General features: G+C 36.4%; 1 protein-coding gene across 1 annotated transcript in view; it reads left to right on the top strand.

Moving 5' to 3' along the window:
- Positions 1 to 25,413, top strand: part of slc6a16a (solute carrier family 6 member 16a) — a 28,389-nt gene extending 2,976 nt beyond the window's left edge. Inside the window, exons 2-12 of the mRNA XM_052139091.1 lie at positions 14,312 to 14,543; positions 14,645 to 14,802; positions 16,877 to 17,003; positions 17,117 to 17,292; positions 18,415 to 18,525; positions 18,695 to 18,936; positions 20,427 to 20,607; positions 21,915 to 22,116; positions 22,311 to 22,470; positions 22,612 to 22,774; positions 22,961 to 25,413. Coding sequence (XP_051995051.1) covers positions 14,312 to 14,543; positions 14,645 to 14,802; positions 16,877 to 17,003; positions 17,117 to 17,292; positions 18,415 to 18,525; positions 18,695 to 18,936; positions 20,427 to 20,607; positions 21,915 to 22,116; positions 22,311 to 22,470; positions 22,612 to 22,774; positions 22,961 to 23,284 — 2,076 coding nt within the window. The 3' untranslated portion in view covers positions 23,285 to 25,413. The remainder of the gene's footprint in view (positions 1 to 14,311; positions 14,544 to 14,644; positions 14,803 to 16,876; positions 17,004 to 17,116; positions 17,293 to 18,414; positions 18,526 to 18,694; positions 18,937 to 20,426; positions 20,608 to 21,914; positions 22,117 to 22,310; positions 22,471 to 22,611; positions 22,775 to 22,960) is intronic.
- The last annotated feature ends 1,761 nt before the right edge of the window (positions 25,414 to 27,174 follow it).

The raw sequence follows: 27,174 nt of genomic DNA, 5'->3' as shown, positions 1-27,174 counted from the left end.
AGATTCATGAAGGTTCAGTGTATAATAGAGTTCAATTAGCTACTCTTGATTAACATCTGATTATTTATAGTCATCATCCCAGGAAAAATGTTATGTAATAATCCAGATTTTCACTTTATTTTCTGTAGTCACACATTACAAAGAGTACAGATTCAAAGCGTGTCTCCCGATTAAGTTACACACACATACATGTGAAACGTGTGATCCTCTGTGGATACTTGTTGTTTATATGTTATTTATGTTAAGCGAATTGTAAAATAGTAGCAGGCTAGCATCTAAAAGTTAGTTTACAAATGGTGGCTGCTGACTCCAAGATTCTCAAAGCAATTTGTGCATCATACATTTTTGACCAATCACAGGCTGAAGCACCTCCCAGAGTCTCTATATGCTCCAAAAGTACCTTCTCCAGAGTAGGAGTTAAAAAAGCCCCATAAATTGGCTTCGAAACAAACTATAGTTCCTAAGGTGCAAAAGCGACGAAAAGTTCTTGTTCCTGGGAGAAGTATCTAAAACAGGCTTTAGTGCCATCAGTGGGAAAGGGCCTAATGTAGGCAGGGCCATCCTAAGCTGAGGACGGGGCCCATGGCGGGTTGCGCAGGGCCATCCCCTTGGTAGCGATCACTGCTGCACTTCTTCTGGTAATAAAACAAAAACTACATTTGAAAACAAATTAAAAAACAAATGTTACATTACATGATTGAACCCCCTAAAAGGTTCTATTTAGAAGCTTTTCACTTGGCCCAAAGAACCATTTAATAGAACCCTTAAAAGGGTCTATATAGAAAATTTTAGGGGTTCTAAATATGAAGCGAGCGATAGAACTATTCATGTTTTATATAGAAACTTTTCTTCTAAGTGTGTGTGTTTTCATGCCCAATGGCATTGGTCAAATTATTTCAGAATGGGAACAGAGAAATGGCACAACCAATGAAGTGGAGTGTCTGGCAGTGGAAAAGGTCACTGACACTTTATTCACTGAGAAATAAAGAAAGATCATATTCATTCGTGCTAGATATAAAGATAGATGACAAGATTGATAAACGGCCCTTTTAAATTCTTGATAAATCAGTTAACTTTCCCACTACTTGCAATTGGCTTGTTGAAATTCCTGAACAGCTGCTGATTACTTCAGTGTAGAAGATGTAAAGTACTGTATAGAAGTTTGAGAATTCTCTTCAGCTGAGAGAGAAAAGAGTCGTGTTTATTTTTCCACTGTCACAAGATCATCATAGAGGCATCAGACACCTTGGAAACTTTCCACATTACAATCGGAGCTGACCTCAACCTTCCCATAGTTTGCTGTCCATCAGTCAGTCAATTCCAATGACTGGCCTCTTCAACTCTGACGCAGTAACACACCTCTTTCTCCTTCAGTCATACTCTCTCTTACACTCCCTCTTTTGCTAAACTAGGTTCTGTATTTTTCCACTCTCACTTATAGAACCACAGTGGGCTAATACAACTAGACTTGGCTGCCCCAAGTCTGCATTTACCCAAATGGCCTCTTTAGTTTCAAAGCTGTGTGTAGACGCATAGCCTTATATGAGTATCTGCCAAATCACTCAATGACAACTATAAATTGACTCATTACTCATCTACTTGCAGTATTATATTTGTCTAGATAATTGGATTAGACCCTTACTAAAGCTAACCAGCTGATCACTTTGTGATAAGTATCAGTTTATTAACTAGAGATTATTAATGTCACATTTGATGTTCCAGTTGGTATTATCTAATTTTGGATCAAAATGGTGATTTTGTAATGTAGAACAAGACTTGGACAGGAGGTTACATAAGCACAATACATTGCTTGTCAGTTGAGAGGGCTGCTCACCCTCTGGGGAACCTCAGAATTTCTCAACCAGCTTGGAGGAAATGCTACATACACCATAGTGTGATAGCTGAGCAACTTTGCAGAGTAAAATCCACTTTGAATGCTTGTCACTTCAAAATAACTAACTAGACTAGTTCTTATAATCATTGGCCTACAGTCCGCAGCAATTAATTTAGCAATGGAACTCGTCAATCTGTCTGATTGAAACGCGTCTATTCGGTTGTGTCATGTCAGAAACACAGCATTAAAACATACTTTGAAACATAGAAAAACACATCCTGAGAATCCTGCATTTGAAACCATAATAACAAAGTAAGCCTTTACAACCTTTACAACACAATTAAGCAACGAAATGATAAAAGTTTCTAAAAACACTTACATTTACCCCCTTTTCTTATTCACACAAATAGACAAACAAAGAACAAAGACACACACTAAAAAAAATATTCTGCCCTGGGATATTAAGAAGCCAAATAATGATGAAGTGTGTCGTTGTGCTTCATTTGAAGTTATGTTTTGCCATTTAATATTTTATTAATTAATATGTCATATTAACATTCTATATAATCTGTCCTATTTTTTTTTACGTTTTATCGCTCATTCCAAATTCCATCTTGAACATAGCTGTAAATTATGAAGGGGAGCGGTGAATTCATATTGTCACTTGTGAACATGCTCTCTCCACATGATTATTAGGTGTAGGAAATGTAAGCAGTATGATCACCATGAGTGTTACATTCTCAAAATATGCTGCAGTGGTCTCATACAGCATCAATTAACTTCTAGCCAAAAGGCATCAATGACCTAATCATCGGAGAAATTTTTAAGTGCAAATTTTTCTATTAGGTTACAAGGGCATCAAATGAGCATGAGAAAACATCACAGATAAGTTCTGACATTAACCACGGCTTTAGATCATGGTAATTTCCCTATATTAGACATGTACTGATACTTTTTCCACTTTGTTCGCAGCTCATAGCTCCTCTGAACAGGACTGAACACATTTTCTATCAATTAGTGTTTTAGCTATTTGATTCAATGATTGTGTGTGTGGGGAAGTTTTCTTTATTTACGTGCATGAGCAGTGGAATTTCTTTATCATTATTAAAACCGGAAAATAACTCCAAACCAGCCTAAATACAAAAATACATTTCAACCCACACAATTCAAGCACAACTAGCCCAATTTGACACAACCCAATCTGTCAATACTGGTTGCATTGCCTATTCTTTCAAAAGAAAGGGGTGCCACATGCACTCTTCAAGCAAATTTAGAGCTACAATTTTATTTGATTAAAAATACATGATGTTTCAGCCACCCTCAAGGCCTTCATCAGACATATTTAGTGAGACTTGTGAAGGTGTACATTCCTTGTTATCGTTCAGGGCCATGATTAATGATCTCCTCATTTGTAAGTCGCTTTGGATAAAATTATCTGCAAAATGACTAAATGTAATTGCTTAAATTGCTTTTATTTATTTTTTTATTTTCTCCCCAATTTGGAATGGCCAATTCCTAATGCGCTCTATGGCTATATTCAGACTGCTGGCAAATCAGATTTTTTCTCAAATCAGATCTGGTCAGGCAGACTGTCCGCACTATTAATTGCAAGTGATCAAATCAGATTTGCGCGTTCAGACCAATACATCTGCATGGGTTGCATTGGTAACGATGTAGGCGTACCCACGTAACGATGCTTTCAAAACAGATGTGGTAAAAATGGAGGTGCATCATCTCGCTCTCCAAATAAGCGCCCTGTCCAGTCGCGGTGCAGAACTCATCTGTTACACCAAAAAACTCAGCGATGGAGGAGACTGGTAAATATTGTGATGTTCCGTGCTGCAGTCACCGATTTCTGACGATATTGTTGTGTGTCTCGTTAAGAGTGATGCAAAAGACCATTTGAAATCCGAATTGAGCAGCCAGAGCATCTGGACTGAGACGCATCTGAAAAAATCTGATTTCAATAGCATTTGAAACCACCGCCATATTTCTTGTGGTTTTTTGCTGTCCAGACTATCAAAAACTCATCTGGATATGCAAAAATCTGACTTTTAGTGGCAGTCTGAACAAGGCCTAAGTCCTCGCGGTGGCGTAGTGACTCGCCACAGTCTGGATGACGGAGGACGAATCTCAGTTGCCTCCCCGTCTGAGACCCGTCAACCCACGCATCTTATCACATGGCTTGTTGATCGTGTTTCCGTGGAGACATTGCATGTGTGGCGGCTTCACACCATCCACGCACAACTCGCCACTCGCCCCACCGAGAGCGAACCACATTATAGCGACCACGAGGAGGTAACCACATGTTACTCTAACCTCCCTAGCTACCGGGCCAATTTGGTTGCTTAGGAGACCTGGCTGGAGTCACTCAACTCACCCTGGGAATCGAACTTGTGAACTCCAAGGGTGGCAGTCATCATCTTTACTCACTGAGCTACCTCGTAACTGCATAAATTAAAACAAATATATATATATATTTTCAATAATTAATTGCACCGAATTAATGTATTAAATTGACAGCCCTAGTTAAAATATACCATATACTCCAGTTTTCTATGACAATGCAAACCAAACATCTTCTGTTCTTCATTTATGTTTGGATTCCTTTAAACTTGTATTAATGCAAAACCACCAAAATGATAGTTTCATCTATATATTTGATTGTCTCTGTTGATCAAAGATCTTTTTGCTTTACACTTGTCTACCAGCTCTCCCATGTTTGCATGCAGATGAATGAAACACAAAATCTTGTGTGCCTACCTCTTTAGTCAAAATTATCTCAATGTAAACCAAACGGTAAGTCGAGAATATCATGCTCAAAGACCTTTTTGAGTTTGAGCATTTGGAAATAAACAGCAATTAACTGGCCTAAAATAAATCTTCTACAGACCTGGGTGTATGAGTTGATGGAAATTTCACAATCACAGGAAGATATAGGCATGGGAAGGGGGGTGCTGAAGTACCCTCTACTGAGCAAGACTAGTGTTGAGAGTGGGGTGAGGGGGTGTAGTTGTGGTTTTCCTGTTTATATATATGACTTGACCTGCAAGCAAAAGTTTATTTGAAAGAATTAAGGCACCATTTTTACTTCCTTGTTTGACTTTTGTGACTTCTGTCATTGTTTTTGGGCCACTTCACTGGACCATGGACCGAATGTTTTAGTTTTGCCGCTTTAAGACTGAATATGACTCCATTATTAATTTAATCTGTCTCCAGTTTTAAAAGATCTCGAATTTAGGTTGTGATTCCGACTACTATTGATCATTATTGTTAGAATTTATATCAGTCTTAGACACTTAATTATTCTATACTTTAAATTGCACTCGTTTATTCAGAATCCTATAGCTTACATGGTTGATAGCTAGAGGTAAATGACTAATAATAATTTATACAGGTCACTCCCACTTACCATTTCTTGAATAGTAATTTTGCTTAGTCCTAAAGATTTGTCTACACTAAATTCAAGTGACATTATCAATAGTCCGAGATTAACGACCAATACTATTTGGATATGCCGACCAACATTACCTTAACCCAAATAGTAGCTTTATTTAGTCCTTATAGTTTCCTTTTTACACCTGCTAACTTAACTAACAAGAGTAATATTATCAATAACACTGTATAACAATTGTTTTTATTTTTGGTTCCTGGGTAGTAAGTGTTATTTCCTAATTGCTTATGCCTCAAAAGTATAGAAAATGGCTATTATTCCCCACAAATTTTGCTTTTGTGACCAGGACACATACGAAAGTGGCTTGGAACAGCTTTTTTGCAGTGGTTCGGGGCTTCCTGGGCAATCACAAGACTGAAAACTATGTGGAGCTGACTGTTGAAGACTCTGATGAAGAACTACGGCACAATGGGCTGTAGGATGTCCCTCAAAGTCCATATCCTTGATGCTCATCTTGATAAATTCAAGGAGAACATGGGAGCATGCTTGGAGGAACAAGACAAGCGCTTTCATCAGGATATACTGGAATTTGAACGCCACTATGAGAACATGATGGGAGACTATATTTGGGGTCTGATTCATGAAAGTGATTTAGAGTATAATCTTAAATCTTGAAAAACTACTTGCTTCTAAATCTTTTGTTGTCATTTTTGGATTACTTTAGTATAAATGCATGTTAATTTGGAATCATGTGTTGTTTTTTTCTGAATTTATGTGAACAAAAAGACACATTCGCCCATTTTCTCATTGGAAATAGGTAAATTTCAAAATATCACTGTCTTGGTAACAAAAGCAAAGTTTGTGGGGAATAATAGCCATTTTCTATACTTTTGTGGCATAAGCAATTAAGAAATAACACTTACTACCAAGAACAAAAACTGTGTTATATAGTGAGATAATGACTAGTTCTATTTTGAAACATCTATCAACATTACATGGTTCTAAATAGTATTTTTTTTAGTCCTTACAGTCTATATAAACTTTACTAAAGCGAAGTAGTTAGTCAGAAAGTTAAGAACCCAATTCATGTGCCAAATGTTCCATCAAAATCTGGATCTTAGTATGTACTAACTCTGATCGCAGTATTGTGGTAACATAAATTTAACGTAATCTACTAAAGCCAATCATTTCAGGATAAATCAGAATAGAATCAAGTTTAAAGTTGTTTTATTCAAGTAAACATGTATCATGCCAATTACATAATCAGAAATAGTCATTACAAAGCATCCAATGGTCAAAGATGGACTCGCTTTATTAGGTACACCTGCACATCTACTGTTTCATGCGATTTATCTAATCAGCCAACCATGTGGCAGCAGTGTAATATATAAAATAATGCAGATATGGGTCAGGAGCTTCAGTTAATGTTCACATCAACCATCAGAATGGGGGAAAAAAATTTGATCTCAGCGATTTGGACCGTGGCATGATTGTTGGTACCGGACGGGGTGGTTTGAGTGTTTCTCTAACTGCAGATCTCCTGGGATTTTCAAGCACAACAATCTCAAGAGCAGGGGTTGGCAACCTTTTGGGAAAAAAATTATTTTCCTGATCAATGGCTGTGCTGAGGCGCACTCCCCCCTACTCACAACAATTGTATAGAGGGGTTTTCTGAGTTACTGTAGCCTTTCTGTCAGTTCAAACCAGTCTGACCATTCACGGTTGACCTCTCTCATCACCAAGGCATTTTTGTCAACAGAACTGCCGCTCACTGCACTGTAAAATATTTCAAGTTCACCTACTGCCTAAAAAACTTTAGTAAACTCAACTTGAACAAAACCTACACATTTTACATGTAGTTTAACTAATGATCATTTGTTGTTTCAACTTGATACTCTGAGTTAAATCTACTTAATATGTTACATTGTCAATTCAAGAAAACTCACTTTATCTTGTCAAATAACCATACAAGTCCTCACTATTTCAACCTGCACTTTCAAGTTAAGAGAACTTACTATATTCATATAAATTGCCATTTTAAGTTAAGAGCAAATGTTTTTAAATGGTTTCTTAAATTGAATTCTCATCTTGACTAATAACAGCAATTTTGCATTTTTACCTGGAAAAAAAGGAACACCTATGTGAGAATGCTGTTTGTAGACTACAGCTCAGCATTCAACACCATAGTGCCCTCCAAGCTTGATGTGAAACTCCAGGCTCTGGGCTTAAACAGCTTGCTGTGCAGCTGGATCCTGGACTTCCTGTTAGGTAGATGCCAAGTGGTTAGAATGGGCAGCAACACCTCCTCATCACTGACCCTCAACACTGGAGCTCCGCAGGGCTGTATTCTCAACCCACTCCACACATGACTGTGTAGCAACACATAGCTCCAATGCCATCATTAAGTTTGCTGATGATACGACGGTGGTAGATCTGATCACTGATAATGATGAAACAGCCTATAGAGAGAAGGTGCACACTCTGACACGCTGGTGTCAGGAGCACAACCTCTCCCTCAACGTCAGCAAGACCAAGGAGCTTGTGGTGGACTTCAAGAGAAAAGACCATCAATGGAGAACCAGTGGAGAGAGTCAGCAGCTTCAAGTTCATTGGTGTCCACATCACTGAGGAACTCACACGGTCCGTCCACACTGGTTCGCATTTCAGGTTGTGTTTTTCTGCCAATCCGCTGTCCTGGCTTGAATCTGGGGGGATCAGACACCTTTCTGGCATCTATACTCCACAGTATTGCAATCTGAAATGGAAACAGATGCAGAGAAATCACAGTAAAAAAATAGTTAATGTCTGAATCTTTCAACAATTTGCATTTATGCATGTGGTACCAGTTTTCACCCTCATGCCAAAGAGATGTGTATAGCTTTCTTCTGCAAAACACTTTTGAAGATTTGTAGAAAAAGATCCAGGCTCAGCAGGTCCTTTAGAATGGGAGAAGACGGTGATTAGATATTTGTAGGTCCAAAAAGCACAGATAATCCACATAAAAGTAATCCGTCAGGAGAAAGAAAAGTCATACACATATCAGATGGCACGAGGGTGAGTAAATTATTAGATAATTTTCAGGTGAACTATCCCTTTAATAGCACCATTAGCAGGTCTACTTGTGAGAAACAGATCAATATTTAAGTCTTTTTTACTCTAAATTCTCCTCCATGCCCAGTAGATGGCAATATGCATGAAGAATGTAAATTGCAAAAAAAAAAGAAAAAGAATGTGAAAGTGGAGATTGATAGTAAAAAAAAGGACTTAAATATTGATAAGTTTATCAACAAGACCAATTATATAGCTTCTGAAGACATAGATTTAACCACTGGAGTCATATAGATTTCTTTTATGCAACCTTTAGTTCCAGTCCTGGTGTTCTCCTTCAGTGTTGTTAATTTGGTTGTTGTTGTTGTTGTTGTTGTTATAGAATCACGTGTGCATAAACGTCAGAAGAAAAATGGGAGATATTAGATGATGTCACTACGGGGATTACTTTTGTGAGTGTGAATGCAAGAGGGGATAAGTCTCCTTGGATGTTCTGTTTCTCTTAAGTGTTCTCATCTAGAAAGTTACTAAGGGTAAAGTACTGGCAATGTAAGTGGAAAAAGGGGCTAAAGCATCAGTTCAACTTCTTAGTATTTTTTTAAGGGTGCTGTTTACACGTTTGACCATCTCGGATCTCATTTCCAGAGGTGGGTAGAGTAGCCAAACATTGTACTCAAGTGAAAGTACAATTACTTAAAAAAATAAAATACAAAAAATACTCTAATAGTATTAAAAGTACTAACATAAATAATTACTTGAGTAAGAAAGTATCCAATTAAAAGAGTACTCAAGTACTCATTATATATAATTACTCCTTACAATTCTGAACCACTCATTCCCTACTTTTTTTCTCTCATTCTTACACGCAATGCACTCTAATTTCGAGGTGTACCTTTGATGTACTCGACGACAGTTAATTGCCCATAATCCACCGTGGGGAAGACGTATGAGCTGGGAGTTTAATGCTTCCTTTTCCCCTGGAATGATTTATTTCATGCTGAATATATTAATATAATATATAATACAGATGCATTTTTAAAATGTACTCTTTATTAATATTAAGCTGAAAAATTCTTAATTTACTAAATAATTCACTAAGGGGGTATTATTTTAACTCTGGAGACTGCACACAGTGGAAATTATAATTATGTGGATGATTTAAATATTCAGTTACAACATGTAGGTTATTATCGGATGAGAAGAAATGCTACCCAGCTTGAATTGGAGTTTAAAGATACTAAAGAATAACAAATAAATACAATAATGTACATTTGATCAAATGTGTTTACTTTTTATCATTACATAAACGTCCGGTCAAATGTTTTGAAACACACTCATTCTTTATTATATGTTTCTTTTCTTCACATTTTAGAATAATAGTAAAGTCATCAAAACTATGGAGATACATAAATGGAACTATTGGAATTATGTTGTAACTAAACAAAATCCAAAATAAATCAAAGCTGTGTTATATTTTAGCGTCTTCAAATTCTAGAATTTGCAGACACATACTCTTGACATTTTCTCACACAACTTCTTGAGGAATCACCCTGGGATGCTTTTAAACAGTATTTAAGGAGTTCCCATATATGGTGGGCACTTACTGGCTGATTTTCTTTATTATTTGGTCCAAGTCAACAAATTCAAAAATAAATAAAATTTTAGTTTTATGAAATAAATTATTATGGTGGCACAAATATATTTTTGTCTACAAAACTAATTTCAAACATTTAAGCATACACCTTCAGATCAAAATATTTTAAGATCATGAGAAACATTTCAGTCAAGTGTTTCAAAACCTTAGTGTATATTAAAAATGACAAACAGAATAAAGATTCATTGTATTAGTATATTATTTAATAAGTGCACACGCAGAAATGCTGTTCGTGCTCCAGTTCAACCATTAGTGAAAGTGATTACAATAAAATAGTGAATCCCTTAATACAACTGTAATATGTAGGCTATGCACAAGCATAATCCTCTATTTATGAACATGTAAAAATAAAGACTACACAGTTAAAATTACATTAAATTCAAGTGGTCTAACTGGAATGGAATGCTTGTTGCCATTTTTCTATAGCTTCCTGAAAGTCAAGCCCAGCAGTTGACAAAATGTAGTAAAACATTTTAATAAATACAGTTATGGTGCTTACATTTTTTTAGATTTGTAAACATGGCAATTGCATATTATTAATACTGTTGTTGTTTTTGTTGTATGGTGGTGTTTCCTGCTTCATAAATAGACCTAACATTTGCTTAATTATGGGGGAAGTCATGTCAAATTTCTTAGTAAATCTAAAGACACAGATTTTACATAAAGATAACTACAGTACATTTATTTCAGTCAAGAACGACTCAGGGTGCATTCCATTCAGAAGTGACCATCCCTATGCCCTATTCCCTTCTAAGATTTTACCTTTATTTTATTTCTACAAAAAAAAAAATACAACTTAGTTTAATATTTTATTGAATGCAATAACATTTATACAGATTTAATTTCCAAATATATGGTATATATTTTAACCTAAAATCTTGATATTGAATTAAAAAAATTTCTTAACTACTCATTAATAGTCTACTCTCACAAACATTTCTTTATCACTCTCTTTCTGCTCTGTGTGCACATTCTTTAACATAATCTTCTGTTTACCTTAAAGCGAGTAGCAGAAATGTGATAGCTGGATGAAAACAAGAAGATGTTGTAGAGGGCTTGACTATTTGACTTTCGTTACTCCAATTTACAAAAAGAATAAACAATGAAAGCATTCACTCCTTTCCAGGGAAGAGGGAGAGTGTCTGAGGGAAACGAGAGAAGCAAATAAAGCGAAATAAAGGCTTAGTGGTTCCCTGTGGTTTTCTGTGAACTGGTGCACTTGTTTAAGAAGGTGTCTTCACTGCAGGGTCTAGTGGAAAACAGATTTTCACACACACTTTGCAGCACCTCACATTGCACCATAGTTACCTCAGAAAGCTGCCATGTTCAAATCAGAAATGTTTACCTTGTACATCACTCTTTTAGACCTTCTGTTTACGCTCGATAGTAACAGATATAATGTTCCTGCAATATAGCACCGCCAAATAATTATATTTTCTTCCGTATCTAAAGTTATTCACAAATATATTAAAAATGCAATTCACACAAAATAGTTGGCAAATGCTTTTCCTCGTCCATTTGCCAGTGGCTTTTCTTTTTCCTTTGTCTTTTCCTTTTCTTCAACCAATTGAGAATCTAGTTTTTAAAAAATGCCATTGGACTGGTTTCTGCCCACTTGTCGGGAGACTTGTTCTGGGCTCTGCTTCGCACCACACCACCCTTCAGTGGATTATTCCGGACCTCCACAGCACACACACCGATGAACACACGACCCTCGCCCCAGTGGCTTCCTTTTGAGCTCGACAGAGCTGGCTCTGTAACGCTTTTGTGCAGACTTTTTCATCAAAGACTTGTGAGCTTTACCTCTGCTTTTTTTTTTCTCTTCTTCTTCTGTCTTTCCCCAGCGTGACAGGCCCTAACTGAGCATGCACAGTGATATGGAGCTGGGACACTGAAACACATGAAGGAGGTGAGCAGGTGTAATGCTGGAGAAAGCCAATGGACTTTCCAGAACTTATACAGAAGAACACGCACAATCCCTTTCAGTTATATCACATTCATAAAAAAAAAAAAAATCTTGAATTTTTTTTATTTTTATTCATATAATTGCCTGTATATGATCGAGAAAAGGTGGACTGTCGCAATGACGGTCAGCTGATGACACAGAGAAGGCAAGCGAGCACACTTTTGTGGAACAAATGGTTGTGTTTAAAACTAATGTTGTGTATTACTGAAAGTGTCTCTTTCAAAATAAATATATATATATATATATATATATATATATATATATATATATATATATATATTCCACACCAACATACTGTGTATATCTGTTTATAATGTCGCCAATAAAATTTTGTGCTTAAACTTTTGTTTTGCTCATCTTCATAAAGGTTTATTTGACTTACAGGAGCTATACACACTGTAAATACACAATGTACACATTATTTTATCCATTGCTCTTTTACTATTGTAGTTTGGGTGTTATGGATTTAACAATTTGAATTTTGAATGAATTGACATTTTAATTGTTTGGATTTAATGGATTATGTTATAGGCTAAATTTATCACAGATAATGGCAATTAACATGTCAAAGATGTTTGAGATGTTTTGCATTGTGAGATCATTACTACTAACTTAACATAATTTAAGCACTGGGACACGATGAAACTTTGCTAACTGATTCTGTTTACAATGCTTAATAAAGTGTTATCTTTTGTTTACACAACCAGAAGGCCTTTTTTTCCCCCATTAAGATTTATGTTAAGTGACTGTTTCATTTCACACAACACTTGTAGGTTATTGTTGTTTTTTTTTCTCTCAGAAAATGTCTGGCCTAAATCTTGGACATTTTCCCTCAAACATGTTTGACATGTTAATTGCCATTATCCATGACAATTAAAATTTGCCTGTAACATAATTGATTAAAGTACAATTAATATGCAAATTCATTCAAAATGTTAAATCTATATGACTTTAACTACAATTGTAAAAGAGCAATGTGATAAAACAATGTGTACATTGTGTTCCACAAAAGTGTGCTCGCTTGCCTTCTCATTCCGACAGTCCGCCTTTTCTCGAACAGGCAATTATTTTAATAAAAAATACAATATTTAAATATGATCATACAGTGTTTTTTTTTTTTTTGTAATTAATGTGATATCACTGAAAGGGGGTGTGCGTTTTCTTAAATATAAGTTCTGTATAAGTTCCATCGGCTTTCTCCAGCGACTCGAGCCGTTGCCCTTGCTTACCTCCGTCACGTGTTTCAGTTAGGGATGCGGGTCGGGAGGCTGGTTCTGTTCACGGCATCACGATTACCAGCTCTGATCCGGACATATATTAATGTGTACGCTCAGGTTGGGGCGCGTTCTGTATTTCACAGCAACAGTTAACGAGCCACCATTAACTTCTGATATGTTTTGCATCTGTTTTTATGCGCAGATCTATTAATATCATGTAAACTGCTCGTATCGTCGTCCAATGACAGGCCATCTTACATCCTCTTCGAGTGGCACGTGGGAGAGGGGGTGTGTCTTATAAATGAGTCGAAAGTTTGTTTGTTGCTCTCACCAGTCAACAGTCCAATGGCATTTTTTTTTAAACTCGATTCTCAATTGAAAAGGAAATCGAAAAAAAAAAAGCCATTGGCAAATGACTTAAGAAAAGCAATTGACAAATACCTTTTTAAAATGCAACTTAAATACTACATTTTGTGACATTTTAAAGATGAAATAAATATGATTTATTAATGCACAATTTTATTGTTAAATATAATGTCATTTTTAAACATTAATTAAATAAACACATTTAAATGTGTCTTTTTATTTGTCCATTTATAAATTGATTTATTTATTCAAGTTTTTATTTTGAAATTAATCGATTGATAATTTATTCTCCGATTCTTGTAACCAACTCAGAGAATTTAGTTTCCATCAAAGTAATCGATCGAAGTATTACAGCAAGATCCTTTAAGTCAGCAACAACTTTCGTCAGCATCACAGACATGCTGGACAGTTGGTGTTGAATTTCCCTGCCACACCGTCCAAACTGATTCCCTGGTCTGCGGGCCTGTCTGAGGTATCAGCTTGAGTACGTAAGTGTCTTTTAATGTCTCCAGAGCCCGAGGATTTTTAATTCTTTGACATGTTGACTTCAAAGAACAGATATATAGCAGGGTGTATCGAATCTCTCCAGTTTATAACATAAAAATAATAAAAAATTAGCAAAGTGCGCAGAGCTCGCAGAGCTCGCCGTTTACAGGTCCACTCCCCGCATGACGTCACATGGCTCGCCCTATTATTATACATTTTTTTATTATTATTATACATAGTTAAGAACAAGAAGGCAATGTTATACAGAGCTGAATGGTACCTCATAAATAAGGATATATACTGAAAGTTCATCTCCACTCAATTACATATATTGTGCCCTCTCTAGATGGAGAAGCCGCCATTGCCCAGTGATGAGGATGGGTGTGTATTGGCTGAGAGCCGTTCAGAGGTGGCTCTGGTATCAGCAGATGATGGTGGACCTACCAGTGCTGATGAGCAGGGGGATGACCGGGTCGCGTGGGACAGCAAGCTGCAGTATGTTCTTGCTCAAGTGGGCTTCAGTGTTGGCCTGGGCAATGTTTGGAGGTTCCCCTACCTTTGCCACCAAAATGGAGGAGGTATGTATGTTTGTTTAAGCCTCCATGATAATTCAGTATGTGTCTGTGAAGTAGAGTTTTATGAAACTTAATTACACTCTGTCTTTTTCCTCTCTCTCTAGGTTCATTTATGATATTGTATGTAATGTTGTTGCTCATTATTGGGGTTCCTCTGTTCTTTATGGAGTTGGCCGCTGGGCAGAGCATCCGTCAGGGCAGCATCGGTGTCTGGAAACACATCTCACCCCGCCTTGCAGGCATCGGCTACTCTAGCTGCATGGTAAAATGCACACATACTGTACATACCTTCACTGACAAACATGCTATTATACTATGTGATCATGTTGCAAGAATGCACATACAAGTATGACGTAGGCATGCAGGCATTTATTTAAAAATGTTGAAAAGAGTTGTCTTTTAATTCAGTACATCATTTTGTGTGTACTATGTGGTAATGTTATTCATAATAAGCATATTTCCACTCTGAAATGAAGAATAAAAGAGTGCTATATTATATGATATGATATGGAATAACAGAGCATTAAAGACGTGTCGAGAGCCCATCTCATTAAAAATTACCGAATTCCAAAGAACTTTTGATAGTCAGTTTCAAAGATTAATACAAATATGAAAAGAGAATACCTCAGCATCTCTCTGCGAGAAAGAATATATTGGGTTTTCACAGGGCTAACTTGTGAGAACCTAAAAAAGTTATTATTGTCAGGAAGAGAAAGTACAAGATCACAGTAACTAAATGCCAGGTGTGAACCCTTTGCTAAACCAAAGAATGTACTACAATGGTTTACAAAGTTATGGGGGTCCTAAAGGCCTGAGTCAACATTAAATATAAAGAAGTTTTACCTAGCGATAAATAACAACTTTAAAGTTTTAATACTATATAACTAAGTGATGACATGAAAGATTTTGCACTGTTTCTTGGTCACTAGTCAAATGTAAGCAACTGTGTGACACGCATTTGTTATCTCATTTGTACAAAATGTCAGACACTCTTTGAAACATTCCCAAATCACGCTGGTATGGTTTTGCACAAACTTGTGAAGTCCACTTCAGCTCAAGTGTGTTGACGCAAAATACTAAGAAATTCTCAAATATTTATATAAAACATTGCACTCGCATTGTTATGCTGATAATATAATCTGTAGGGATTTTTCTATAGAGACATACATTAGAAGCATTTTTTTTACTAGTGGTCTCTAACTTTATGATCCTACTGTATATTTAAATTATGGAGCATTAACAATGCTGAAGTTGTCTATAAATTATATTGTGATTCAATGTAATCATTAATAATTATTTAACAATTATAAATTATACAAAATACTCAAAGTTGTTGGAGGACTAAACCTTTCCTGGTTCACAGTAAGGATATTTTCTGCCCATTTCACCAGTGAATCTAGTGTTAGATGCTATTTGCACTCTTAGTATAACACCATGTTCATTGTGTTTATTTAGAGTCCCACAGACACCCTACACCAATCCCTTCTCTTGCACCTAACCCTAACCTTCCCTGCTTAGTTGAAATTCTATATGAGTTGTACATGCTTTTTATACTTATAAGCAGCACATTCACACAGAGTACTGAGAACCTATAAAGGATGTCTTTTGTATCATACTAGCATTGATATGTTTAGTTTTCAGATAATAAATTAAATGTTATGATCAAAGCAAATGTAAAGGGGTTATAAAGCAATAAGAAATCAGCCAATAAAGGCTTAATAAATACTTTATAATGTCAAACCAGTCCATAACTAGTCACAAACAAGTTTAATTTGTAGTCATGAATTACTGTCTTATTTCTAATCCCTAAAATAAAGTGTTACTCTTTTAGAGATATATTCAATTTCAGAATTTATATTCAAAATGAGCTGATAGGGATATGTTTCGTCTGCTGGTTACATGACATGTTTTTTTTTTACTTTGAACAGGACCTGCTTTGGTTTACTGTTGTGAAAAGTGTTTGTAAAATGGATTTTATTCATACATGTATGATGACATATGTTCAGCTCTGTTTTTGTAGGTGAGGGGGGTGGTGTTTCATCTGTGTATGAGAATATATGTGCATATAAAGGGAAAGTACTTTGTGCATTTGTATTTTGTGATTGCGTGATATTGTGCTTCATCATTTATATCAGAGGGTAAAAGTTCTAACGTTGCCAGCCAATCTTTCCCAATCGGGTGATATGTGTAAATTTGCACGTGCCCTTGAATAATGGGAAGATCATAAAATTATCGATTCTTGCTATGGTGTCTCTCTTTATGGTCGTAAATCATGTTTATACCAACATATATTAAGTATTTGCAATTGTCTATCTCACAATTTTTTTTCCCCTTAGGTTTGTTTCTTCGTGGCTCTGTATTATAATGTAATCATTGCCTGGTCTCTGTTCTATATGGGGAATTCATTTCAATATCCATTGCCATGGGAACAGTGCCCTGTCGATATGATCTCAAATCAGACAGGTTTGCACTTAAATTCACACATTTACACCCTGTCTCTGCACATTGCATGTCAGTAATATCTAAGCTTTATATTATACAGCAGTGTTAGAACATATCTCTTCCTTCTGTGTTAGTGAAAGAATGTGCGACAAGCTCTCCTACCACATATTTCTGGTTCAGAAAGGCTCTGGACATCTCAGATACCATAGATCAGTCAGGAGAACTTAACCCTATAATGACTGGTTGTCTCCTGGCTGCCTGGGCCATAGTGTGTCTTGCAATGATCAAAGGCATCAAGTCTTCTGCCAAGGTAAACTACACACATACATATACTCTCTCATAGATATCCATATTTGTTTACATACCTCCCGCACCCCCCACACACACACACAGTGTTTCTTATTTAAAGGGATAGTTCACCCAAAATGAAAGTTCTCTCATGATTTAATCACCCTCATGCCATCCCAGATGTGTATAACTTTCTGCCTTCTGCAGAACACAAACTAAAAGTTTTAGAAGAATTTTTGAGCTCTATAGGTCCTTATAAGGCAAGTGAATGGTGACCAGACATTTGATGTTCCTAAAAGCACATAAACACCATATAAAAGTGTAAAAGATCTCCTCCAAGGGCTCGGAGGTGAGGTTCTTTATTGTATTAATCTGCACGGGCACACAGCACTTTTACAAAGAAAGCTCTTATTAACACACAAAGTAATTCTCAAGTCAGTCTCTCTCTCTCCATGGAGGCCCTCTAGCTGCCTTTTATGCCGCTCTCCCCGTGCTCACTGAAATTAGAGACAGGTGTTAGACATAATTTAGCTCAGGTGTAAGCGCCCTTACTGCTTTTCTCTCCCGGACGGGCGCTTGACCACGCCCCCGCTGCCACAAAAAGTAATAAAACTCCATAAAACTCAAGTGATTAAATCTCTACCTTCAGAAGTGATATGATAGGTGTGGGTGAGAAACAGATCAATATTAATAGTGCTTTTTAAATATAAAATGTCCAAAAACACAAGAAGAAGAATGTGAAAGTGAAAGTAGAGATTTATAGTACAAAAAAAAAGGATTTAAATATTGATCTGTTTCTCACCCAAACCTATAATATCGCTTCAGAAGACATGGATTTAACCACTGGTGTCATATTTGTGTTCTGCTGATGAAAGAAAGTCAAACACATCTGGGATGGCATGAGGGTGAGTAAATGATGAGAGAATCTTCATTTTTGGGTGAACTATCCATTTAAACACACATAAAATAGAATGTTCTTTTAAATGTGGCTTGACAAAATTGCTAATCCAAATCCTTTTATTTTGGCATAAATGTGCATGGTTTTCAATAGTAAGCTGAAACTGAAATGAATGAAAAGAACCAAATAAACATTTATTCATGAAATAGCACATAAAAAGATGACCTGTCTGTTTCTGTTCTCCAGGTGATGTATTTCTCCTCTGTGTTCCCTTACGCTGTGCTGATCTGTTTCCTCATCAGAGGGCTTATGTTGGATGGAGCTATTGATGGGATAAAATATATGTTTTATCCTAAGGTGACAAAAAAGCTCACACTACTACTCTAAAGTTCAGAAATATATATTTTCGTTCTAGAAAGATTACTGTGTATCCTGCTAACCTTAAAAATGTCCCACAACACTGCAATTCAACTATTTAAACCTGATTTTTGATGTTACTCTCTTTCTCTCTCTCTCTCTTCGTTAGCTGGAGATTTGGAAGGAAGTTCAGGTGTGGCGTCAGGCTGCCACACAGGTGTTCTTTGCACTGGGTCTGGGCTATGGCTCTGTAATCGCTTACTCATCCTACAACCCTGTGCACAACAACTGCCACCGTGATGCCATCATGGTCTCTGGCATCAACTTCATGACCTCAGTGCTGGCCTCCCTTGTTGTCTTTGTGGTCCTTGGTTTCAGAGCCAAAAATATTGCACTGACCTGTGTTGCAACGTGAGTGAGTGAATGTGCCTGTTTGTTCATTTGGATTTTTTCTTTTTTGCTCAACATATAATTTTTTTAATCTTTCTCATAATTAAATCTATGAAAGGTTTACTGTAAGTTGGGTTTGTAGGAAATCATTTAAACAGTGATGTTGTAATCCTGACCTGCGCTATTGCACTTACTATATTGGTTGAACAACTGGTGGGATCATGTAAGCTTTTAAACTGAGTATTAACTTGCTGTTCATTCTCATAATTTTTTAGCCCCTCAAACCGACACTAACAACAAAAGTTCCAAAATGGACCTTGGGATTATTTCGTTTTTTTTGTTATGGTACCATGATGTCTTAAGAGTATAGTAGTGCCATGGAACAGAAGTATATTAAAGTAAATACTATGATACATGAATATAGTAATCATTCAGTAACTTTATTGTATGTTTAAAAGTACCGTGGTATTACTTTCTGATACCATCGCTGTACTGTGATACAACCACATAACTTTTTTAGCTGGAAATAAATTACCATAATTTTAAATATAGTTAAATCTCATTTAGAGTCAGTTATGATGAATGGGTTTCCTTGTCAGTGTTAATTAATCCCTATTAACCCTTAAATGCATGGGTGTTTCACCAAACATTATTGGGTCTTTAGTGACCTGGTACGTATATTTATGACAAATGGATCTACAAAATGCCCAGATAGTGTCAAATTGCTAAAAAATGTTCATGACAATTAGAAAAGAATTGAATTTGTTCTGATATATTTCGATTTTTCAAAGAGATGATGTATATATTCCTTACTTCCAGGCTGAAATTTCATGGGACGCAACTGGCTGTCAAACACATATTGTGCTACACATAACATATAAGCTACACAAAATCTATAAATAAACTACACAAATGTATTTTTTCAGGCACTTATTGAATCTAAATAGATGCACAACTTGCCGAATTTCAGTAGTACACTCAAATGACAAAAGTCATATGATACTGTTCATGTGTTACACTTGCTATAGTTTACTACAACCTTGCTTCTTTATCAAATAGCAAAGTAATCACTGAAACATCAGCGCCAGAAATAACATGAATAATGTTTGTGTACTTGCATATGGAATATTGATAATTCACCACCGTCAAACAGAAAATCAATGTGAGATATTAGTCATTTGAATTCATATAGTACTAATTTGTCTTGTAATAAACAAATAACGTTATATCCTGTGATAATAAACTTAAATGGAAACGCAAAAAAAAAACATGACACGATTACATATTTCTGGTCTTTTAAAAAAATATATTGTTAGCCTTTTTTGTTACACTATTCAGAAGAGAAGGATTGAGGAATACTAAAGAGGAGTGGGCATAACTTCAATAAATGTATTAAGTACAGGGGTGGAATGAGGTCCCGCATCGCTTAAGACCCAAGGTATGCATTAAAGTGTTAATTGATATATTTATTATTTCTTGTTATTTACATGAATGCTAATGTTGCTCTGCAGTAATGTGGCCAAGCTGGCAGGAATGGCAACAACAAGTTCATCACAGCACTGGTGGCCGTGGTTCAATATGTCTGACCCCAGATCAGTGGGTCTGCAGGAATACAGAGAATGGTACAACCACTATGGAACCCTGCTGGGGTCAAATATCACTGACTGTGACCTGGAAAGAGAAATGAGCAAGGTAGGGTTACATATTCTATTTCTAGTAAGTTAGACATACTGCCATAATGAAATGGTTAATATTTTATTATTATTGTATGAGTAAGGGATCCCCGCGACCCTGTACACAGGATAAGCGGTTGACGATGGATGGATGGAGTAAGGGATAATCTACAGCTAGTGCATTAAACTATTTTAATGCATGACATGGAGGCAGAGAACTGGGTGGTTGCCTCTGCGAAGTGAATTCAAATTGTTTATTGCACACCTAGCTGTGGATTATCTTGCTTATACCATGGTCTCTTGCCAGCATTGATTAGTTACAGCTCTCATTGATTTTTAAGTGCAAATTTTGACTGGAAGAATAATAAAGGATAAGTTTATCTACAGGTTGTTAGATCTAGAGTCCTACCCATTCTAAATCATACTCAAAGATAAAGTTTTGTGATAATATATTTATTAGAAGATTATTAAGAATTCAATAAAAAGCTGTACAAATAATTGGAAAAATGGATGAGAGTTTTTTGGAAGCCAAACACTCTTTAAAAACTGTGAATTTAATACCCAATCCAGAAAAAATAAAAGCCACATAATGTAGAAGGGTTGTCACCTCTGAACATTTTATGTTTAATTCCTATTCTTTGTAATTTTCACATTAATAAGGACAAACCGGCATTGCTACCATGACAGTTGTAAAAGTGGCATTAAGGCTGCACAATTGATCAATTTAAGAATGAAATCACAATATGGCCTTACAAAACTGCTCCATTAAAAGCTTCAGTCAGCGATGTGTGATCGTGGGTGCCCTCTAGCGGCTATAATTGCAGTGCAGTAATATTAGATGGTATTTATCATATTACAATTTAAACCATCTTGCCGTAACCCTGATACCTTCTCTCCCCCTCTGTGCAAGACAGCTGACTTTCAGACCATGCTTTCCTTACAAGCGCTTTGGGTGAATAATAAGGGACTGATGAAAACTGTTGTCTTTTCCACGTTTTCTGTAGCACTTCACAGTTGATTTAAAGACATCACTGTATGACTTAATTATGTTATTTTGTTGTGACAGTTAATCCCAGCTCTGAGACTATTTCTGTGTCTGAAGGTAGTTTGAGCAGAGGCATAAAACTCTCTCAGCATTGCAACCAAGCATTAATATAGAATGGTGATTAAAACTGACTGAACCTACCTGTGCATACAACTGGTTTTAATGGACGCATTCCAGCCAATCAGAAACAAGTATTCTAACAGACCATGCTATGATATAAAATAATGAGTGCACAATATTGTTTTTTTTACTCTTTCCATCCCACTCTCCATTTTTTTCAGGGTGTGGAAGGGACCGGCTTGGCATTTATAGCGTTTACAGAAGCGATGGCTTTGTTTCCAGCAAGTCCATTTTGGTCTGCTTTATTCTTTCTCATGCTGCTGAATTTGGGCCTCTCCACCATGTTTGGCACCATGCAGGGAATTCTTACCCCACTCATGGACAACTTCAGAATGCTGGGCCGCCACAAGACCATGTTGACCAGTATGCACATACAGTCACGCTCTCGCACACTAATATTAGAGGACATTGTGCCTTAAATATAATTTTCACATAACTAGGCTGTACATTAGTCTGAAATGTAACCTAATTCTGGTGTTAAATATCTTGGTTTCTCAGTGTATAGCTGTGCTAATATTTTAACTGTTTTGTTTTAATTGACTCAATGTATGTTGCAGTCTGTAGCTGTATCCTGGGCTTTTTCATTGGCCTGCTCTTCACTCAAAGAAGTGGCAACTATTTTGTGTCCATGTTTGATGATTATTCAGCCACATTGCCGCTGATCATCGTGGTCATCTTTGAGACTATCAGTGTGGCATGGATTTACGGTGCTGATCGGTGAGAAGTAATGTGAAATCACTGAACATTACGCAGAATCGGCATTAATACATTATTTAAGTTATTAGAGTTCAATCTATAATAGTGGTGTTATAATTGTATGCAGTATTTGATAGTCTGTGTGTGTTCAATGTGTGCCAGATTCTTAGATGATGTGGAAGTGATGTTACACTGGCGCCCCCCGGTGGTTTATTGCTACATGTGGAAGTATGTGTGCCTGCTTGGTATGGTAGGACTGCTGGCTGCCAGTCTTCTCCGCATGGTCTTTAAACGACCCACTTACACAGCCTGGGACCACAACATGGTAACATACCCACTGATACAAGCTGGAACTTTTTTAAATAACTTTAGATGCCTTAATAGAACTTTAAGGGACAATATTAGTGGGATTTTAGTTAGAAATATGCAGAACTTTTGTACAATTAGATGTTATCAACCCCATATGACATAGCTGTTCTGAATATTATTTCTCTCTGTCTGTCTCTGTCAGGCTTCTGAAACTAGTCTGGAGTACCCTAACTGGGCTCTGGCAATGCTCTCCATGTTAATCATTGCAGCATCTCTCCCTGTGCCCATTGGCTACCTGCTATCCTATCTGAAAGATGGCCGGAACTTATCAGTGGAGGCAGGCGAAGCTGAGCGTCAAAGAGAACAATACTCCAAATGCAATTCCACTGAGCCAGAACCAAATAACCATCACTCCACACTGGATGAAGACAGGAGTCTGCCATGTTCCACCTTCCTTCCACTGAGTGCTGAGCACTACAGGCTGCTCCCACAACAGGATGATGGAGAGGAAGACACAGGGGTTTAAACCATGAGACCAGAGGAAAGGCAGAAAAATAGAGGACTATTTATTGATCAGTATTAGATTTTTGGGGGGCAGACTCCATTTATTCTCATTTTGGTAATGAACATTCTTGGAAAAATAGATTGGTCAACTATAGCCCTCTATGAGAGGGATCATTTTTATAAGTGTACCAAATGGTTCTTGTATCCCTCAATGGACTTATCCTAATTTATGTGTCCTATACCAGAAGTGCCTACACCATATAATTCTCTCATCATTTACTCACCTTCATACCATCCCTTTTGTTTATGAATTTATTTCTTCTGCTGAACACAAAGTTTTTAGAAGAATATCTCAGCTCTATAGGTCCATACAATGCAATTGAATGGTGTCCAGAACTTTGAACTTTTATATGATAGATGTGGGTGAGAAACATGCAGATTTTTAAGTCCTTTTTACTATAAATCTCCACTTTTGCTTTCAAATCCTCATTCTTTTGTTTTTGGCGATTCACATTCTTCATGCATATCGCCACCTACTGGGCAGGGAGGAGAATTTATAGTAAAAAAGGACTTCAGTATTTATCTGTATCTCACCCACATTATATTTCACGTACATATCATATTGCTTCTTAAGATAAAGATTAAACTACTGGAGTCATATGGATTACTTAAAAGTTATTGTATGGACCTACAGAGCTGTGAAATCATTCTAAAAATCTTTATTTGTGTTCAGCAGTACACAGAAAGTCATTCACATCTGGGATGGCATGAGGGTGAACTATCCTTTTAATGAATATACACAATTTTACATCTGATTACAGCTTCACCAAATGAGAAGCAGCACCTTCAATGCAACACATTGAAATTAATAATGCAAGTAAATATAGCTGGTGGAAGACTATTGGAGGTTTAAAAATACCAGAGTTATACTGATTAACCAGAGTTATACTGATTAACCAGAGTTATACTGATTGGTAGAATACTAATATGATTTTATGTGTCCTTTCCAGTAAGGAAATTATATTCTGAGGTATAAAAATCAGATGTGTTTCTTAGAATAAGAAACTATTAGCCATTAGCATTATTATCGTCAGGTTTGTTTTAGCATAGATTGATTACAAAATCAAGTGTTTAAATTGTATTGTTGCATAGTATTATAAGTGGAACACTGTGCGTAGTTACATGGAATGTCAACAAACATAAATTAAGTATATGAATAGTTTTCAATAATGGTGAAATACAACATTTCCTTTTGTAGAACCACAGATCATAGTGTTTATTTGATAGTGGCTATCAAATACTGTATTTTGCACAAATATGAGTTCAAAGCTACTTTGTAAAGCAGGCAACAAAATTCACAGTTGACCATCACCCTCAGGAGAACTATGCACCCAAGATAAACATGCATACTGTTTTACCACCCCACATGTAAACATAGACTATCCATTACCATAGCTGAATAAAGCCATTTCTAAAGGGGGACTATAAGGGTTAGCTGAGGTGTATGCAATTACACTGAATACTCCATATTAAAACATGACTGTCTGTCATATTATGTGTCATGCCAAACTGTTTATTTGCTATGCATGCGCTGGTTTGAACTGTGATATCAAGCTGGAACCATTATTAATTGCTGGTATGTGGATCCTCAGGTTGAATCATTGATTTTGCAGGCATGTGAACTAAAATACACAAGGCAGCTTAATTGCATGCCCCTTGATGTGGGTTGATATGAGTGAGGGAAAGTGAGCTTTTGGTCTGTTTCAGGCTGACCAGAAAGAAAGATTTTAGTCTATATTTTAGACTGATCCACAAGAGAGAGGTTTTAGTCATTAGACTAAAAATGAAAGCTTTTGTGTGTTTTTTTTAGTTTTTTTTTTACATTTACTATTATGCTATAGTTTATAATTTGATTTGTTACATTAGATGTTGTTTGCATGTTCCCTATTTTGTAAGTATTTCTCTTTGTATAGTTCAGATACAGTACCTCTGCTCTACTGTAATATTATACAGTATGGGTGTGAATTTTTTAGTGTTTGTTTGTTTATGTATGTGTGTTATAAAAATTATTATTATTTTAATTGCAAAGTTGTTTTAAGTTGAAGAATCGTTATATATCTGGTCTGTGCCAAATAAAAGGTTCTTTGGTCATAGAGGTGAGATCACATTATTTCGTCCACGAGAGTGGCATCTCAGAATTTGGCTTGACCAGGTCTTACTCTATGAACGATTTGACTGAAGTGTGCTCATATATATGCTCATATATATATATATATATGATCGCACTCCTGATGTGTAGTTTCTTAAGTAAACGCAAGGTGGCAATAGACTACCCATAATTTTCTACATAGGGGCTCTGATGATGCGGACAGGGGCGGGTTTACGATTTCTGAGGCCCCAAGCAACCGACCAACCCGGGCCCCATTTTAAAAAAGTTTGCTTAAAGACATTACATAAAATGTATTGCAAATCATAATTTTATATTAATCCTATCAGCCGTTGTAGCCAGGTACATTCAAAATGTTTAATGAAATAAAAGTCTATTTAAAGATAATGAATGCATGTTTTCTCACAATACAGTGATAAAAAAGCAATTTATATATTTTTATCTATTTTTTTTTTTTTTTTTTTTTTTTGTGAATAGGTTGTGCACTTCACCCAGTAACACGTTTGGAGTTCCGTTGTTATGGTATATATTAATATAATAACCCAAAAATAATTTATTGTTGTCCAGATTGTCATTATAATATGATACAGTATTATTATTACTTTGAGGATTTGTTGTATACAATAGTAATATATGTCTGTCTTATTTACTTTACTTTCACCTGAAACTTATATTCTAAAGCTGCAACATTCGTAACAGTAAACATACAAGGCATGGCGCCCCCTCAGAGAGCAGAAGGAAAAAAACAAGCGCTGAAACTTTGCTTGGTGCAGAACAATCTGAAATAATGATAAACATTGCAACAGTCCCCTCTTTGCAACCTGAACTTGTTCAGAATGTTAAATCATTGTAAGACATGCGCTAAAAATAACCTAGACGCAGCGCAACGAGACAGGTGTCTCGACATGCGTTTTTCATTTGACACAGTGTCTAAAAATGTGCCAGTCCTGCGCGAGACACTGAAGAAACAGCGAGACGTGGTGCAAGAGTCAATGACGTTCATCCAGAGCGTGTTTACAAAAGAAAACGGAGCAGACGCACGCACGCACGCAAAAAAAGAAAATATATATATATAAAAAAAACTTTTCAAAACAAATATTTGTCCGGGGCCCCACGCGTGGTTTGCGTTGTGATTAAAACCGCTACTGGATTCGGAGACACTCTCTGAGCCTTAAATGTGCTTTTTTTTTTTTTACAGGTGACAAATTGGGTGACATAATATATCGTAGGCCAATTACATTATCAGAATCAATTATTTATAGCTATAGATAGATACACTGATCAGCCACAGCATAAATCCACCTGCCTAATATTGTGTAGGTCCCCCTTGTGCCGCCAAAACAGCAACAACCCGCATTTCAGAAAAGCATTTTGAGATGCTATTCTTCTCACAATTGTACAGAGCGGTTATCTGAGTTCTCTGTTGACATCTCTCATCAGCAAGGCATTTCTGTCTTATGTTTTATGTTTTTGGCACCATTCGGGGTAAATTCTAGAGACTGTTGTGTGTGAAAATCCCAGGAGATCAGCAGTTACAGAAATACTCAAACTAGCCCATCTGTAACTAACAATCATACCATGCTCCAAATCACTTAGATCAAAATTTTCCCCATTCTGATGGTTGATGTGAACATTAACTGAAGCTCCTGACCCGTAGCTGCATCTATAGAGAATGGCCTAACTGTTTTGAATTGACAAAGTCTATGGTATCTCAGATAACCTCTCTCTACAATTGTAGTGAGAAG

Source organism: Xyrauchen texanus, chromosome 12, assembly GCF_025860055.1.
Source record: "Xyrauchen texanus isolate HMW12.3.18 chromosome 12, RBS_HiC_50CHRs, whole genome shotgun sequence".
NCBI classification, from domain to species: Eukaryota; Metazoa; Chordata; class Actinopteri; order Cypriniformes; family Catostomidae; genus Xyrauchen; species Xyrauchen texanus.
The sequence above is the reverse complement of the archived record's forward strand: the minus strand, read 5'-3'. Positions and strand labels throughout refer to the sequence as shown.